The sequence below is a fragment of the Eumetopias jubatus genome, unplaced genomic scaffold, assembly GCF_037043125.1.
Source record: "Eumetopias jubatus isolate StellerSeaLion01/CBP00866 unplaced genomic scaffold, mEumJub1_p1.0 scaffold_8, whole genome shotgun sequence".
Taxonomy (NCBI): domain Eukaryota; kingdom Metazoa; phylum Chordata; class Mammalia; order Carnivora; family Otariidae; genus Eumetopias; species Eumetopias jubatus.
The window spans coordinates 77,628,638-77,642,644 of NW_028274814.1; the positions used below are offsets into that span (position 1 = coordinate 77,628,638).

The window sequence follows — 14,007 nt, forward strand, 5'->3', positions numbered from 1 at the left end:
GATGTTGGCCTTATTATCTCAGCCTCCTCCAAGTTGCAGGATAGATGGCCCAGATCTCTACAATATCAACCTTACAGGTTGTAATTCAAAGAGAAAGAGAATGAAACCTCGAGATGCCACTGCACACCCTTCAGAACAGCTCAAATCCAAAACACTGACATCACCGAATGCTGGCAAAGACACGAAACGAGAACTCTTGTTCGTTACTAGTGGGAATACAAAATAGTACAGCCACTCTGGAAGACATTTTGGCACTTTCTTATAAAACTAAACATACTGGGACACCTGGGTGGCTCAGTCGGTGAGCATCTAACTCTTGATTTTTGCTCAGGTCATGGTCTCAGTGTTGTGGGATCAAGCCCCACATTGGGCAATGTGTTGGCCGTGGAGCCTGCTTGAGATTTTCTCTCTCCTTCTCTCTCTGGCCCTCCCCACCCCGCTCATGCTCTCTCTCCACTACCCCCCCCAAAAAAACCTAACATACCTTTACCATGTGATCCAGCAATCATGCTCCTTGGTATTTGCCCAAATGAGTATGACCACACAAAACCTGCACACAGTCGTTTACAGCTGTTTTATTCATAAGTGCTAAAATTTGGAAGCAACCAAGATGTTCTTCAATAGGTGGAAGGATAAATAAACTGTGGTGCATCCATACGATCAAATATGAGTCAGTGCTAAAAAGAAATAAGCTGGGGCGCCTGGGTTGCTCAGTCATTCATTAAGCGTCTGCCTTCGGCTCAGGTCATGATCCCAGGGTCCTGGGATCCAGTCCCGCGTCGGGCGCCCTGCTCGGCTGGGAGCCTGCTTCTCCCTCTCCCTCCCCTCCCCGCTTGTGCGCTCTCTCTCTCTCTCTCTCAAATGAATAAATAAAATCTTTAGGAAAAAACAAAACAAAACAAACCAAAAAACACAAACTTCTCTCACCATATTCCACCTAAGACCAACTGTGTGTATTTAAGATGTCTTCGCTGATTAAGGGTGCAATGAGTGGCTGGGGGAAGCTAGCTATTTGGTGAAAGAATGGAAACTGAGACTTTGACTGGATCAATAACATTCTTAACCAAATGACTAAAGGAGTTCTACTTTATCCCACGTTGGGACTTTTATGAAATTGTATGTAATAGCATGGCTTTATTCCGAAAGAGGCATGATTACGTTCTATGAATTCCCACTATTTCTGCTCGTTTAATCCTTTATAATCAATGTACTTCTAGCAGTAACAAGTAATAAAAACCATAGCACTTCTCATTAACCTTTTATTTTTAACGTAGTTTTACAATAAAGAAACAGAAAAGAAGTAGATCATTAAAAAAATACCAGCTGTCAATTTAAAATTTTAAACGAGGCTCTTATTAAACAAAACAGTCACACTATATCCCATAATTACATCTTTACTTGTATATACAAGAACTGTGTGCAAAGTGCTTTTCAAACTATAAAATAAGACTTTGGAATAGGATACAAATGGTTATCCCTAGGAGTCAGTCACCTCCCAGTGCCTGTAATGAATCACCTCTGCTTCCATTCTTAATTGGCATTTAGTTAACTGATTTACTAAAGAGAAAAGTCACCATTTTCTGATACCAAATTGATATCTAATTTTTGAAAATAATCCCTGATCCACAGGTTTAAATGTTATTTTTACATACAATTCAGTTACTTGCTTCATTTTTTTTCCCCAAATAACTAGAGAACAGTTTTTAAAAAGCAAATATTAGTAATCCCTTTAGATAGACACATTTTAGTCAAGATGTGATTAAAAAATAAAAAACACCAAGTTACATGAAAAAAAGGAAAAAAGAGTCTGGGAAAAGCAAATTATGTTCTTATACTTTTTTCTTCAAGCAAACAAAGAACCACCCTCTATCCTACGGATGGATTACTTTCTTACTAAAAACACTCTGAACACATGATGCTTAACCCAACATCATACATACCAAGAATGCTTAAAAATTATTTGCTACCATGCCTTTGAATGAGAGAAATCTTTAGAGTACAAGGTACATCTAAATAAATGGAGTTTTGGAAGGTATACATGAAGAATAATTCCAAACAAAGCCTTCAAGGATCTAAATTACAGTCTTCTTTTTAGTCTAAACGGGGGACATTTAAGTTTACGTTAGTTGGGTGTGCCTTACTCATATGGAAGCATATGGCCTGCTAGCCTGCGAATCCTTCCGTTACCCTGTGAAATAGGTATATCTCAAATATTATACCCCGAAGGGAAAACGGATCTCTAGTTATTTGGGGAAAAAAATGAAGTAACTGAATTATATGCCTTTGAATGAGAGAAAAACGGAGGCACTAAGAGGTTAGGAGTCCAGTCTGCGTAGTTTACCAGTTGCAGAAAAGTGATTTTCATGTGTTTCCTTTTTGACCTTTGTAAAAACAGTATAAATAAGTTTTCATTTTATATTTCAAAGCACCCTATGAAGCAGAAACAAGATATCCTCAGTTACAGAAAAGCGATTACAAAGGAATAAATGTATACGGCTGGAGAAAATCTTACCAATGAGCTACAGGCTCAGAGTGTACTTCCAGGCCTACTTGCAGCCGGTTCTTCATCATTCCTGTCAGCAGGTTATGTCTAGTCTGCGTTCGTTTGGAAAAAGTACGCCTCGGATGTAGGGCTCTACTTTGTAATAAGGGCGCCTAAACACTAAAGTCAGCGCTGTGAATGCCCAGGAGGGATTCGGGGCAGCCCACGGAGTGGATGTGGAGAAGATTCTCCAGCAGTTTTCTAGTCCTTGGCATGGCAATTCAGTGACTAAGACAGAAAGTTGATTTAATCTCATTTGAAATTCACTCCTGGTTTGCATTCTTTCTCATAGTTAATTTAGAAAATTAAAAATATCCAGTTACAAATCTCATCTCATTATCACAACTATACCTTGGAAAAGCAGCTTATAGTTCCCTATGGGAGATAATCAGGTAAACATGTTACCAAACAATAATTAATAATTTAATGTCCTTCAAGTTCAAGGGTAGGGCAAATCTATGTATGCTACTTATAACCTAGTTGAGATTAATGATTCAAGTATCAGCAATATTAGTCCTTAAAATGTTATCATTTGTGTAGTGCAAAATATCTATATATGTATATAGGTACATAAACCAAACTATTGGACGACAAAAAGAAGTGTAATCATCACAAACTAAGATTTCTTGTGAGTTCCATGTTCCATTTCATTCTGAGGTCATTCAGGCCCAGTAGTCTTCTTGGGGAAAATATCATTTTCTTCAGTTCAGTTTTCTTTAAAAACAAAGTAAAAACCAATTTCCTATGAATATAAATGCAACCTGAATACAAAACACATCCATACCAGAGAATTCTTTGAACGATAACATAACAATGATATTCACATTCAGAATCAAACCATAAAATTACCAACAGTTCTTAAGAAATTACTTCTCATCCGTTTCTAGTTGGCTTAATGCAATTCAGAGTTTTGGGAATTAATTTATAACTTGGAAAAGTTCTGAAACAAAAAAAGCTGAGTAAGATTACAAAAGGTTGACAGATATACAACCTAGACTACTCATTTAATCAACATATATTGGGGCACCTGGGTGGCTCAGTTGGTTAAGTGTCTGATTCTGGCTCAGGTTATGATCCCAGGGTCCTGGGGTCAGGCTCTCTGCTCAGACGGCAGACTGCTTCTCCCTCTCCCTCTGCCTGCTGCTCCTCCTGCTTATGCGCTCTTTTCTCTCTGTCAACCAAATAAATAAAATCTTAAAAAAAAAAAAGTCAACATATATTTTGTGTCTGTTACTTTCCGGGCACTGTGCCAAGCACTGGGGATTCAAACATAAATGAGGCAGGCTCTCAGTTCTCAGAAGAGCTCTCAGGTTAGCTTGGGTGTGAGAGGGAGATATATAAACTAAGTTTGGAAAGGTATAATGTGACAGTTTTAGTGATAGCAGAATGAACGAGTGATCAGAGAAGGGTGGGCTTGTTAGCACAAAACAATTCACGTATGATCTGAGGTCTGGGAAAGGTCCCACAGCGGTGAAATCTCTATTCCCTCCCCACAACTCAAGATGCCAAAATGCCTGGAACGTTCTCATCACAGATTCATTCCTCACCTCTGCAGAAATGCTCTTATGCAACCTCCTTGGCAGGAGTGATATTTTAGATAATACCATCAGCCATTATCTTCTGTAGAAAACCTCTTATGTACACTTCCTTGGCAGGACTGACATTTTAAATGAGCAGATCATTTTTCATATTATGTAACATAAGGACAGCCCTCAAGTCATGAAGAAAAAAAAAAAAGGCGCCTGGAGCCCGAACAGAATTGTGGGTGGTACTTCTTTTTTTAAAGGTTTTATTTATTTATTTATTTAGAGAGAGAGAGAGAGAGAGAGCACCAGCCGGGGGGAGGAGCAGAGGGAGAGGGAGAAGCAGACTCCCCACTGAGCAGGGAGCCCAAAGTGGGGCTGGGGCTGGATCCCAGGACCCCAAGATCATGACCCGAGCTGAAGGCAGATGCGTAACTGACTGAGCCACCAAGGCGTCCCACAATTGCGGGTTGGTTCTGAAGACTAACAGCCCGAGTGAGGTTTTAGCAGAAATGTTAGCTGGAAGGTGCATGAACAGTTAGCGACGACACTTACTAACAACCCACGTGATGTAGATTCCTACACAAAATCCTTTGCAGATTTACAAAAAAGCACACAACTCTCTAATCCTCAATCTTCTCCTGTAATAGGTAAATAGACATAAATCCCCATCACTATTTTCAGAACTTTAGAATGTTTTTCAAGACTCTTCCTGAGATCTTTTTGTCCTTTTTTCTTTTTAAATTAACTTGCAAAATGTAGGGTATGGTGTGATAAGAACAGTTACAGAAAACAACAGATTAAGGGTAGAGGGAAACATGCCTTTCGCCTTGCCTGCTCAAGGATCTGCTCGGCTGGACTGATGGATTCTTTCCCCTCCTCAGAAACCTGGACTTTTCGAGGCAGGACCATCTGCCCCAGGCTCCACCTGAAGAGTATTCCTGCAGAAATCCTCCCCACACCTACCTAGTTCCTAGAACCTCGCTACTGAAAGCTCAGAGCCCCAAGACAACTACACGCATATTTATGAACCTGGGCAGAATGATAAAGAAAAGCGGTTAGAAACATGCTTCCCTTCAAAGTAATAGCTTAAGGGTAGTCTTTTGGACTTAATAGGGCTGCTTTTAGTATTGTACTCCTGGATAATTTTATTTAGAAAGGTCAGGTTGGGTAACTGGGTAGAGGAAGAACCACAGAGGCTGCGCAGGGCCAATTTTTGAACAAGAAGTCTGCAGGTGTTGCTCTTCATACCACATTCAGAAAAAATGTTTTTGTTTTTTGGTTTTTTTCTGATCTGCTGCAGAGTGATAATACAATTTTGTTTTTAGATGTTATTTATTTACTTGACAGAGAGAGAGAGCACAAGCAGGGGGAGTGGCAGGCAAAGGGGGAGGGAGAAGCAGACTCCCCACTGAGCAGGGAGCCCGATGTGGGGCTCGATCCCAGGACCCTGAGATCATGACCTGAGCCGAAGGCAGACGCTTCACCCACTGAGCCACCCAGGCGCCCCACGAGTAATTTACTTTTGAATTTAGATTCTTCTGCACGGGGGGGGGGGGGGGGGGGGGATGGGGGGTGGGGGATGGGGGGGAATCAAGCAGTGGACCTCACACATTACTTTGAATGTTTAAGGAAACAAAACAAACGTCTTTTCAAAAAGCTTACCGCAAATAGACAGCTACTTATTTTACATATATATGGAACTCTCTCAGTGTGTTTGTACCCAGATGCATATTTATTAAATAAAATGGGGGAAAAAAACATTTAAAATAAATAAATAAATAGAAAGAAAGCTTTCTATATCATATGGTACTTCCGTGTGAACTCCTACAAATAGTGGGCCTTCAGTCATGCCCTCAGCACACATTTATTGAAAGCCCACAGACACTGTATGAGGGGTCGAGGCATAGGATTATTCCTATTAAGAATAGGGCATACCCACTCCTTTCCACACCTTTCCCAGTCTAACTGGATTTCTGGATCTTTCTCCTCATCTCTAACACAGAACCCATCTCCTGCAAATCATACACACTGCTCTCTAGTTTTCATTCCTATATAACTGTCAGATTAATAATTGCTACACACTGGGCGCCTGGATGGCTCAGTTGTTAAGCATCTGCCTTCAGCTCAGGTCATGATCCCGGGGTCCTGGGATCGAGCCCCACATCGGGATCCCTGTTCGTCTGGAAGCCTGCTTCTCCCTCTCCCACTCCCCATGCTTGTGCTCCCTCTATCGCTGTGTCGTTCTCTGTCAAATACATAAATAAAATCTTAAAAAAAAAATTGCTGCACATTTCCAGATGAAAAGATGTCTAAGTCCCCTCAAGGCCAAAATGTATTTCCATATCAAATATGGCTCTATCTCCAACCCCAGTTAATTTGTTACATATATGAACAAATAATACATAAAACACTATCTGATCCAGGACACCTGGGTGGCTCAGTCGGTTGAGCATCCAACTCGATTTTAGCTCAGTTTCATGATCTCAGGTCAGGGCCTAGGATCTAGCCTCATGTCAGACTCCACGCTCAGCGGGGAGTCTGCTTGGGATTCTCTCTCTCTCCCTCTGCCTCTGCCCCTCCTCTCCGTGTGCTCTCTCTCACAAATAAGTAAATAAATCTTAAAAAAAAAAAAACTCACTATCTCATCAAAATGCAGTTGCGGGGGCACCTGGGTGGCTCAGTCGTTAAGTGTCTGCCTTCAGCTCAGGTCATGGTCCCAGGGTCCTGAGATTGAGCCCCATGTGTGGCTCCCTGCTCCGCGGGAAGCCTGCTTCTCCCTCTCCCAGTGCCCCTGCTTGTGTTCCCTCTCACTGTCTCTCTCTCTCTCTCTCTCTGTCAAATAAATTAATAAATAAATAATCTTTAAAACAAAATGCAGTTGCACAGTCTAAATAGTTGGTAATTTGGAAGGACTAAACACTTAACATACTGAAAACTTGATGAAGATTCAACAATAACAAAGTAGAGTATTGAAAATTGGTTAAGATAGCAGGAGGGGAAGAATGAAGGGGAGGAATCGGAGGGGGAGATGAACCATGAGAGACGATGGACTCTGAAAAAGAAGCTGAGGGTTCTAGAGGGGAAGGGGGTGGGAGGATGGGTTAGCCTGGTGATGGGTATTAAAGAGGGCACATTCTGCATGGAGCACTGGGTGTTATATGCAAATAATGAATTATGGAACACTACATCAAAAAAAAAATAGGTTAAGAGTGGGGCCTTTGGGTGGCTCAGTCAGTTAAATGGCTGCCTTCGGCTCAGGTCATGATCCCAGGGTCCTGGGATCGAGCCCCACGTCAGGCTCCTTCCTCAGTGGGGAGCCTGCTTCTCCCTCTCCCTCTGCCTGCCACTCCACCTGCTTGTGCTCTTCCTCTCCCTATCTCTATCAAATAAATAAATAAAATCTTAAAAAAAATAGGTAAGAGTTTCTCCATTCAGAGGCATCTGTAAGTAATCGAAAGGGATACTTAGGAGAAATGGTGTAGATGTCTACCAGGAAGGAATATCTTAAAAAAATACTTTTAGGAGGCGCCTGGGTGGCTCAGTCATTAAGCGTCTGCCTTCAGCTCAGGTCATGATCCTGGGGTCCTGGGATCGAGCCCCACATCGGGCTTCCTGCTCAGCGGGAAGCCTGCTTCTCCCTCTCCGACTCCCCCTGCTTGTGATCCCTGTCTCTCTGTGTCTTTCTCTGTCAAATAAATAAATAAATAAATCTTTAAAAAAAAAAACTTTTTGGAAAAACTGCAATTTTTGGTGACTGCTGAAGCAAAATCATTGTTTTTTCCATCGTTAATAAAGTGATAAGCTGCTGCAAACTTAAGCATAACATAAATTATTAACCCAAGTAAGTGTTAGGGTTTTTGTCTTGTGCCAAATTTCTCTACTCTCCAATCCTCAACTTTCAACAGAGGAAACATGAAAAGGAACTTTAAATACATTGCCAATTATGTCAACACCTAACTTTAGTGCCATTGTGTCCTGCTGCTTCAATCTAGCATTCTTACGAAATAGTGAGAAAAGGTTGGGTCCTTTTTCTCTCCATTTATTAGGGAAATTAAAATTTAAAACACTGTGTGAGGGGCACCTGGGTGGCTCAGTCGTTAGGCGTCTGCCTTCGGCTCGGGTCATGATCCCAGGGTCCTGGGATCGAGCCCCGTCAGGCTCCCTGCTCAGTGGAGAGCCTGCTTCGCCCTCTCCCTCTGCCCGCTCCCCTCCATGCTCTCCCTCGCTCACTCTCTTTCTCTCAAATAAATAAAATCTGAAAAAAAAAAAACTACCGCATAGCACTAAACCCGACCATCATGGGAGAAATGTAAAATGTGTAAAAAGAAGAAAAGAAAGGACTTAAACTAAGGTTTATCGAACCCTGCCACCCACCTTCCACACAGCTGAAATGACATCTATAAAAATGACTTAGAAAAGAGGTAAATAACAGTGTGAGAGCAGTGTTTGTTTCTGAACTCCTACTCAAGTTTTTTCAAGTGGGCGGGTGTATTCCAAGAACATGAATGTACCACGGAACTTATTTAGTTCTCTTACGAACATAAGTCAAACTGTCTTAACATAAGCAGAAAACGGGAAGACTAAAAGGATTCACCCAAATCCCGATGCATTTCGGTTTCTCTGCCATCAGGTATTATGACTGGAGCACTTACGTTAACTAGTGTGCTGTTTATCCCTTTCAGAGAAGAGAAGGGCGAATGCCTCATTTCCGCTTTTGATAGCAAATACAGTTAATTAGGGACTTGGGTTCTTTGGTAGAAGAACAGCATACCCATAATTATTTAAACTTGTAGATTTTTAAAAATGTGTCTCTATTGCACATATTTGAGATGGCACTTAAAATTATCAAATATCCTATTTCTTCTCCCCATCTGTTGTTATTTAATGGGACATGGTGATGAAAACACCAAAAACATAGTAAGTGAGGCCATGAGTGGGGTAAACGATGGTCTATTTGCCCAGCCATGTGAAGTAATTCAGTTTACGTAGTGTCTAAAAAAAAAATGCTTTAATGAACCCAAGAGATTGAGCCTCAGGTTATTCCTAACCTAGACAATCTCAGAGCCCTTTCAAGGATCCCAATCTATTATTCTCAGGCCTATTTGAGGTATCTCCTGGCATCCCAAACTGGAATATTGGCCCTCAAATTAGAAAAATCTCTATTTCTAGAGATAGTCAACACCAGGCTAAAAGTCTTCTGAAATGTCAATGTCCAGTTCAAAGAGCATGCAGGCATTATTTGTTTCCCTACCTATTGTCTGTGGTCCTTTAATGTTAGCAAAGAGCCCAAAATAACCATCAGACTTTAATTTTTTTAAGTCTAACAGGTACTAGAAATCCACTAGGTATCATTTCCAAGATAGTTCAGTCTCGGGATCGGTACAGAATGGCCAGTCTGACAATACATCTATAAAACAGACCTATCCTCTTCACTGCTATTGAAAGCTCTTTCTACTATAGATTATAAGACTCTGCAAACTATTGTCAATCATAAAACTACATTACCTTCTCCTTCTTTGATAATATAAATGCACCAACCACTGGGCAATAAAAGGCCATATGATAGCAAAAATTAATGCACCAGGAGACATCTCGAAGGGCCACCAAGATGGTCTCTGAGAAAATAAAATAAGTTGGTCACCAGTCTATTACACACTGCATGTATAAACATAAAAACATACTATTTCATAATTTTGAAAATATAAAACTTAATAACAAATCTCAGTCCTGCTAAACAGAAGGGAGGTATGCTGTACCTAAGAGCATAATTCAGTAAGTAGACTCCCAGGAGTACTTCAGACTTAAACATATAACAAGTATATTGTAACTTCAAAGCTCTAGAGGGTAGGTTTCATTTGGAATACTTTAAGAACCTTGTATACCTAAATTTATTTTAAGTTATTTGAAACCCTGGGACTTAGACTTAAGAACTTCTTACTTGTGACGGAGGCTGATTACTGGTCTGTAATGTGGACGATTTTGCCTATAAATACAAATGAAAGTGATTTAGCTTGGACAAAATGAGAAAAAATAGTAATTTTTCTATTTCCTATCTTTTTTTTTAAAGGCTAAAATATTAGTTTATTCTGCTAACCATGCTTCAATTGTCCTAAAACCCATACTGGCCAAATAACAAGGTCCCCAAAATTGCTGGCCAAATAAATACCTTTGACATTTTATATTTTATAGTTCAAATTATATAAAATTATCAAAATAAAACCTCAAACTAATCTAAACCATTACTTCTTTTATACTGTTATTACACTACCTAATCAACTTTTCTTATTCTTTAATTTCCAAAAAAATTACCAATTTACAAACACATCTGAGAACTGCAGCCTTGATTATTATTAAAATTATAAATCATATGGGGCACCCGCGTGGCTCAGTCCTTAAGTGTCTGCCTTCGGCTCAGGTCACGATCCCAGGGTCCTGAGATCGAGCCCTGCATCGGGCTCCCTGCTCGGTGGGAAGCCTGCTTCTCCCTCCCCCATTCCTCCTGCTTGTGTTCCTGCTCTCACTATCTCTCTCCCTCTGTCAAATAAATAAATAAAATCTTTAAAAAAATTATAAATCATATCCAAAGATCTGTTTTGAAAATTTATGAAAAACTATAGCACAAGAGGTATGATAAATATGAGAAATGAACTGTTAGTGTTGTAGGTTTATTTTTTAAATTTTTTTCCAGCTTTATTAAGATATAATTTGAGGGGCGCCTGGGTGGCTCAGTCGTTCGGCATCTGCCTTCGGCTCAGGTCATGATCCCAGGGTCCTGGGAAAGAGCCCCGCATGGGGCTCCTGGCTCCGCGGAAGCCTGCTTCTCCCTCTCCCACTCCCTCTGCTTGTGTTCCCTCTCTCGCTGTGTCTCTCACTGTCAAATAAATAAAATCTTTAAAAAAAGATATAATTTGAAATATAATTAATATATATGTGTGATAATTTGATACATACACATATTGTGAAATGATTACCATAATCAAGTTAATTAACACATTCCTGACCTCACATAGTTACCTTTCCTGCGCGGAGGAATACTGTCGGTTTTTCAATGAGATGTATAAACTAAGCAGAAAAATTTCAACTTAATTGAGGAAATTTATATTCCAACTTGGCTCATCCAGAAAACAAGTTTCCTTATACTAATTGTTGGAAACTTATTACTCTAGTTTCTCCATTTATTGTAACTTCATAGAAATGGTATGAAAATTAATAAGATCATTCATTGATTGATTCATTCATTCAGTAAATGTTTACTCAGCGTCTGTTATGTACCAGTTACTACTCTGGGTATTAGAAATGCAACAGGGAACAAAATGACAAAAAGTGCTGCCCTAATGGAGCTTATACTGTAATGGAGAGATACAAATAATAATGAACAAATTAGTAAAATATACAGTATATCAGGTAGTGATAAACACCATAAAGAAAAATAAAACAGGAGGGAGGAAAAAAAGATGAAGGAAAACAGGGAGAGGAAATGAGACATGTTGGAGAGGAGAGTCTTGCAATTTTATTTATTTATTTATTTATTTTTAATTTATCTATTTTTTAATTTTTTTAAGATTTTATTTAGTTATTCATGAGAGACAGAGAGAGAGGGAGGCAGAGGGAGAAGCAGGGTCCCAAGGAGCAGGGAGCCCAATGCGGGACTTGATCCCAGGACCCCGGGATCATGCCCTGACCCGAAGGCAGACGCTTAACCATCTGAGCCACCCAGGTGCCCAAGTCTTGCAATTTTAAATAGGGTGGTCAGAATTGCTATTCAACACAGTATTAGAAGTCCTAGCCACAGAAATCAGACAACAAAAAGAAATCAAAGGCATCCAAATCGGCAAAGAAGAAGTCAAACTCTCACTGTTTGCAGATGATATGATACTTTATGTGGAAAACTCAAAAGACTCCACCCCAAAACTGCTAGAACTCATACAGGAATTCAGTAAAGTGGCAGGATATAAAATCAATCCACAGAAATCAGTGGCATTCCTATACACCAACAACAAGACAGAAGAGAGAGAAATTAAGGAGTCGATCCCATTTACAATTGCATTCAAAACCATAAGATACCTAGGAATAAATCTAACCAAAGAGGCAAAGGATCTGTACTCAGAAAACTATAAAATACTCATGAAAGAAATTGAAGAAGACACAAAGAAATGGAAAAACGTTCCATGCTCATGGATTGGAAGAACAAACTTTGTGAAGATGTCAATGCTACCTAGAGCAATCTACACATTCAATGCAATCCCTATCAAAATACAATCCACTTTTTTCAAAGAAATGGAACAAATATCCTAAAATTTGTATGGAACCAGAAAAGACCCTGAATAGCCAGAGGAATGTTGAAAAAGAAAAGCAAAGCTGGCGGCATCACAATTCCGGACTTCCAGCTCTATTACAAAGCTGTCATCATCAAGACAGTATGGTACTGGCACAAAAAGAGACACATAGACCAATGGAACAGAATAGAGAGCCCAGAAATGGACCCTCAACTCTATGGTCAACTCATCTTTGACAAAGCAGGAAAGAATGTCCAATGGAAAAAAGACAGTCTCTTCAACAAATGGTGTGGGGAAAATTGGACAGCCACATGCAGAAGAATGAAACTGGACCATTTCCTTACACCACACACAAAAATAGACTCAAAATGATTGAAAGACCTCAATGTGAGACAGGAGTCCATCAAAATCTAAAGGAGAACACAGGTAGCAACCTCTTCGACCTCAGCCGCAGCAACTTCTTCCTAGAAACATCGCCAAAGGCAAGGGAAGCGAGGGCAAAAATGAACTATTGGGATTTCATCAAGATAAAAAGCTTTTGCACAGCAAAAGAAACAGTCCACAAAACCAAAAGACAACCGACAGAATGGGAGAAAATATTTGCAAATGACATATCAGATAAAGGGCTAGTATCCAAAATCTATAAAGAACTTATCAAACTCAACACCCAAAGAACAAATAATCCAATCAAGAAATGGGCAGAAGACATGAACAGACATTTTTCCAAAGAAGACATCCAAATGGCTGGCCAACAGACACATGAAAAAGTGCTCAACATCACTCGGCATCAGGGAAATCCACATCAAAACTTCAGTGAGATACCACCTCACACTAGTCAGAATGGCTAAAATGAACAAGTCAGGAAACGAAAGATGTTGGCGGGGATGCGGAGAAAGGGGGACCCTCCCACACTGTTGGTGGGAATGCAAGCTGGTGCAACCCCCCTGGAAAACAGTATGGAGGTTCCTCAAAAAGTTGAAAATAGAGCTACCATAGGATCCAGCAATTGCACTACTGGGCATTTACCCCAAAGATACAAATGTAGGGATCTGAAGGTGTACATGCACCCCAATGTTCATAGCAGCAATGTCCCCAATAGCCAAACTGTGGAAAGAGCCAAGATGTCCATCGACAGATGAATGGATAAAGAAGATGTGGTGTATATATATACAATGGAGTATTATGCAGCCATCAAAAGGAATGAGATCTTGCCATTTGGAACGACGTGGAAGGTACTGGAGGGTGTTATGCTGAGTGAAATAAGTCAATCAGAGAAAGACATGTATCATATGACCTCACTGATATGAGGAATTCTTAATCTCAGGAAACAAACTGAGGGTTGCTGGAGTGGGGGTGGGAGGGATGGGGTGGCTGGGTGATAGACATTGGGGAGGGTATGTGCTATGGTGAGCGCTGAGAATTGTGCAAGACTGATGAATCACAGATCTGTACCTCTGAAACAAATAATGCAATATATGTTAAGGAAAAAAAAAGAAGATAGCAGGAGGCGAAGAATGAAGGGGTAAATCGGAGGGGGAGATGAACCATGAGAGACGATGGACTCTGAAAAACAAACTGAGGGTTATGGAGGGGATGAGGGTGGGGGGATGGGTTAGCCTGGTGATGGGTATTCAAGAGGGCACGTTCTGCGTGGAGCACTGGG

The 14,007-nt window shown here is 40.4% G+C and overlaps 1 protein-coding gene across 7 annotated transcripts in view; it reads right to left on the minus strand.

The window, feature by feature from the left end:
- Positions 1 to 1,267: 1,267 nt before the first annotated feature.
- The window catches only part of LOC114224128 (acyl-CoA-binding domain-containing protein 5-like), a 61,413-nt gene continuing 48,673 nt past the window's right edge, over positions 1,268 to 14,007 (minus strand). For 6 of the 7 annotated variants that reach the window (XM_088026029.1, XM_088026030.1, XM_088026027.1 and 3 more), the window contains 3 exons: positions 10,007 to 10,051; positions 9,574 to 9,683; positions 1,268 to 3,256 (listed from right to left, as the gene is read on the minus strand). In XM_088026029.1, the coding sequence (XP_087882155.1) occupies positions 3,244 to 3,256; positions 9,574 to 9,683; positions 10,007 to 10,051 (168 nt within the window). In that variant the 3' untranslated portion in view covers positions 1,268 to 3,243. The remainder of the gene's footprint in view (positions 3,257 to 9,573; positions 9,684 to 10,006; positions 10,052 to 14,007) is intronic. The other variant, XM_088026033.1, reaches the window with a different exon arrangement.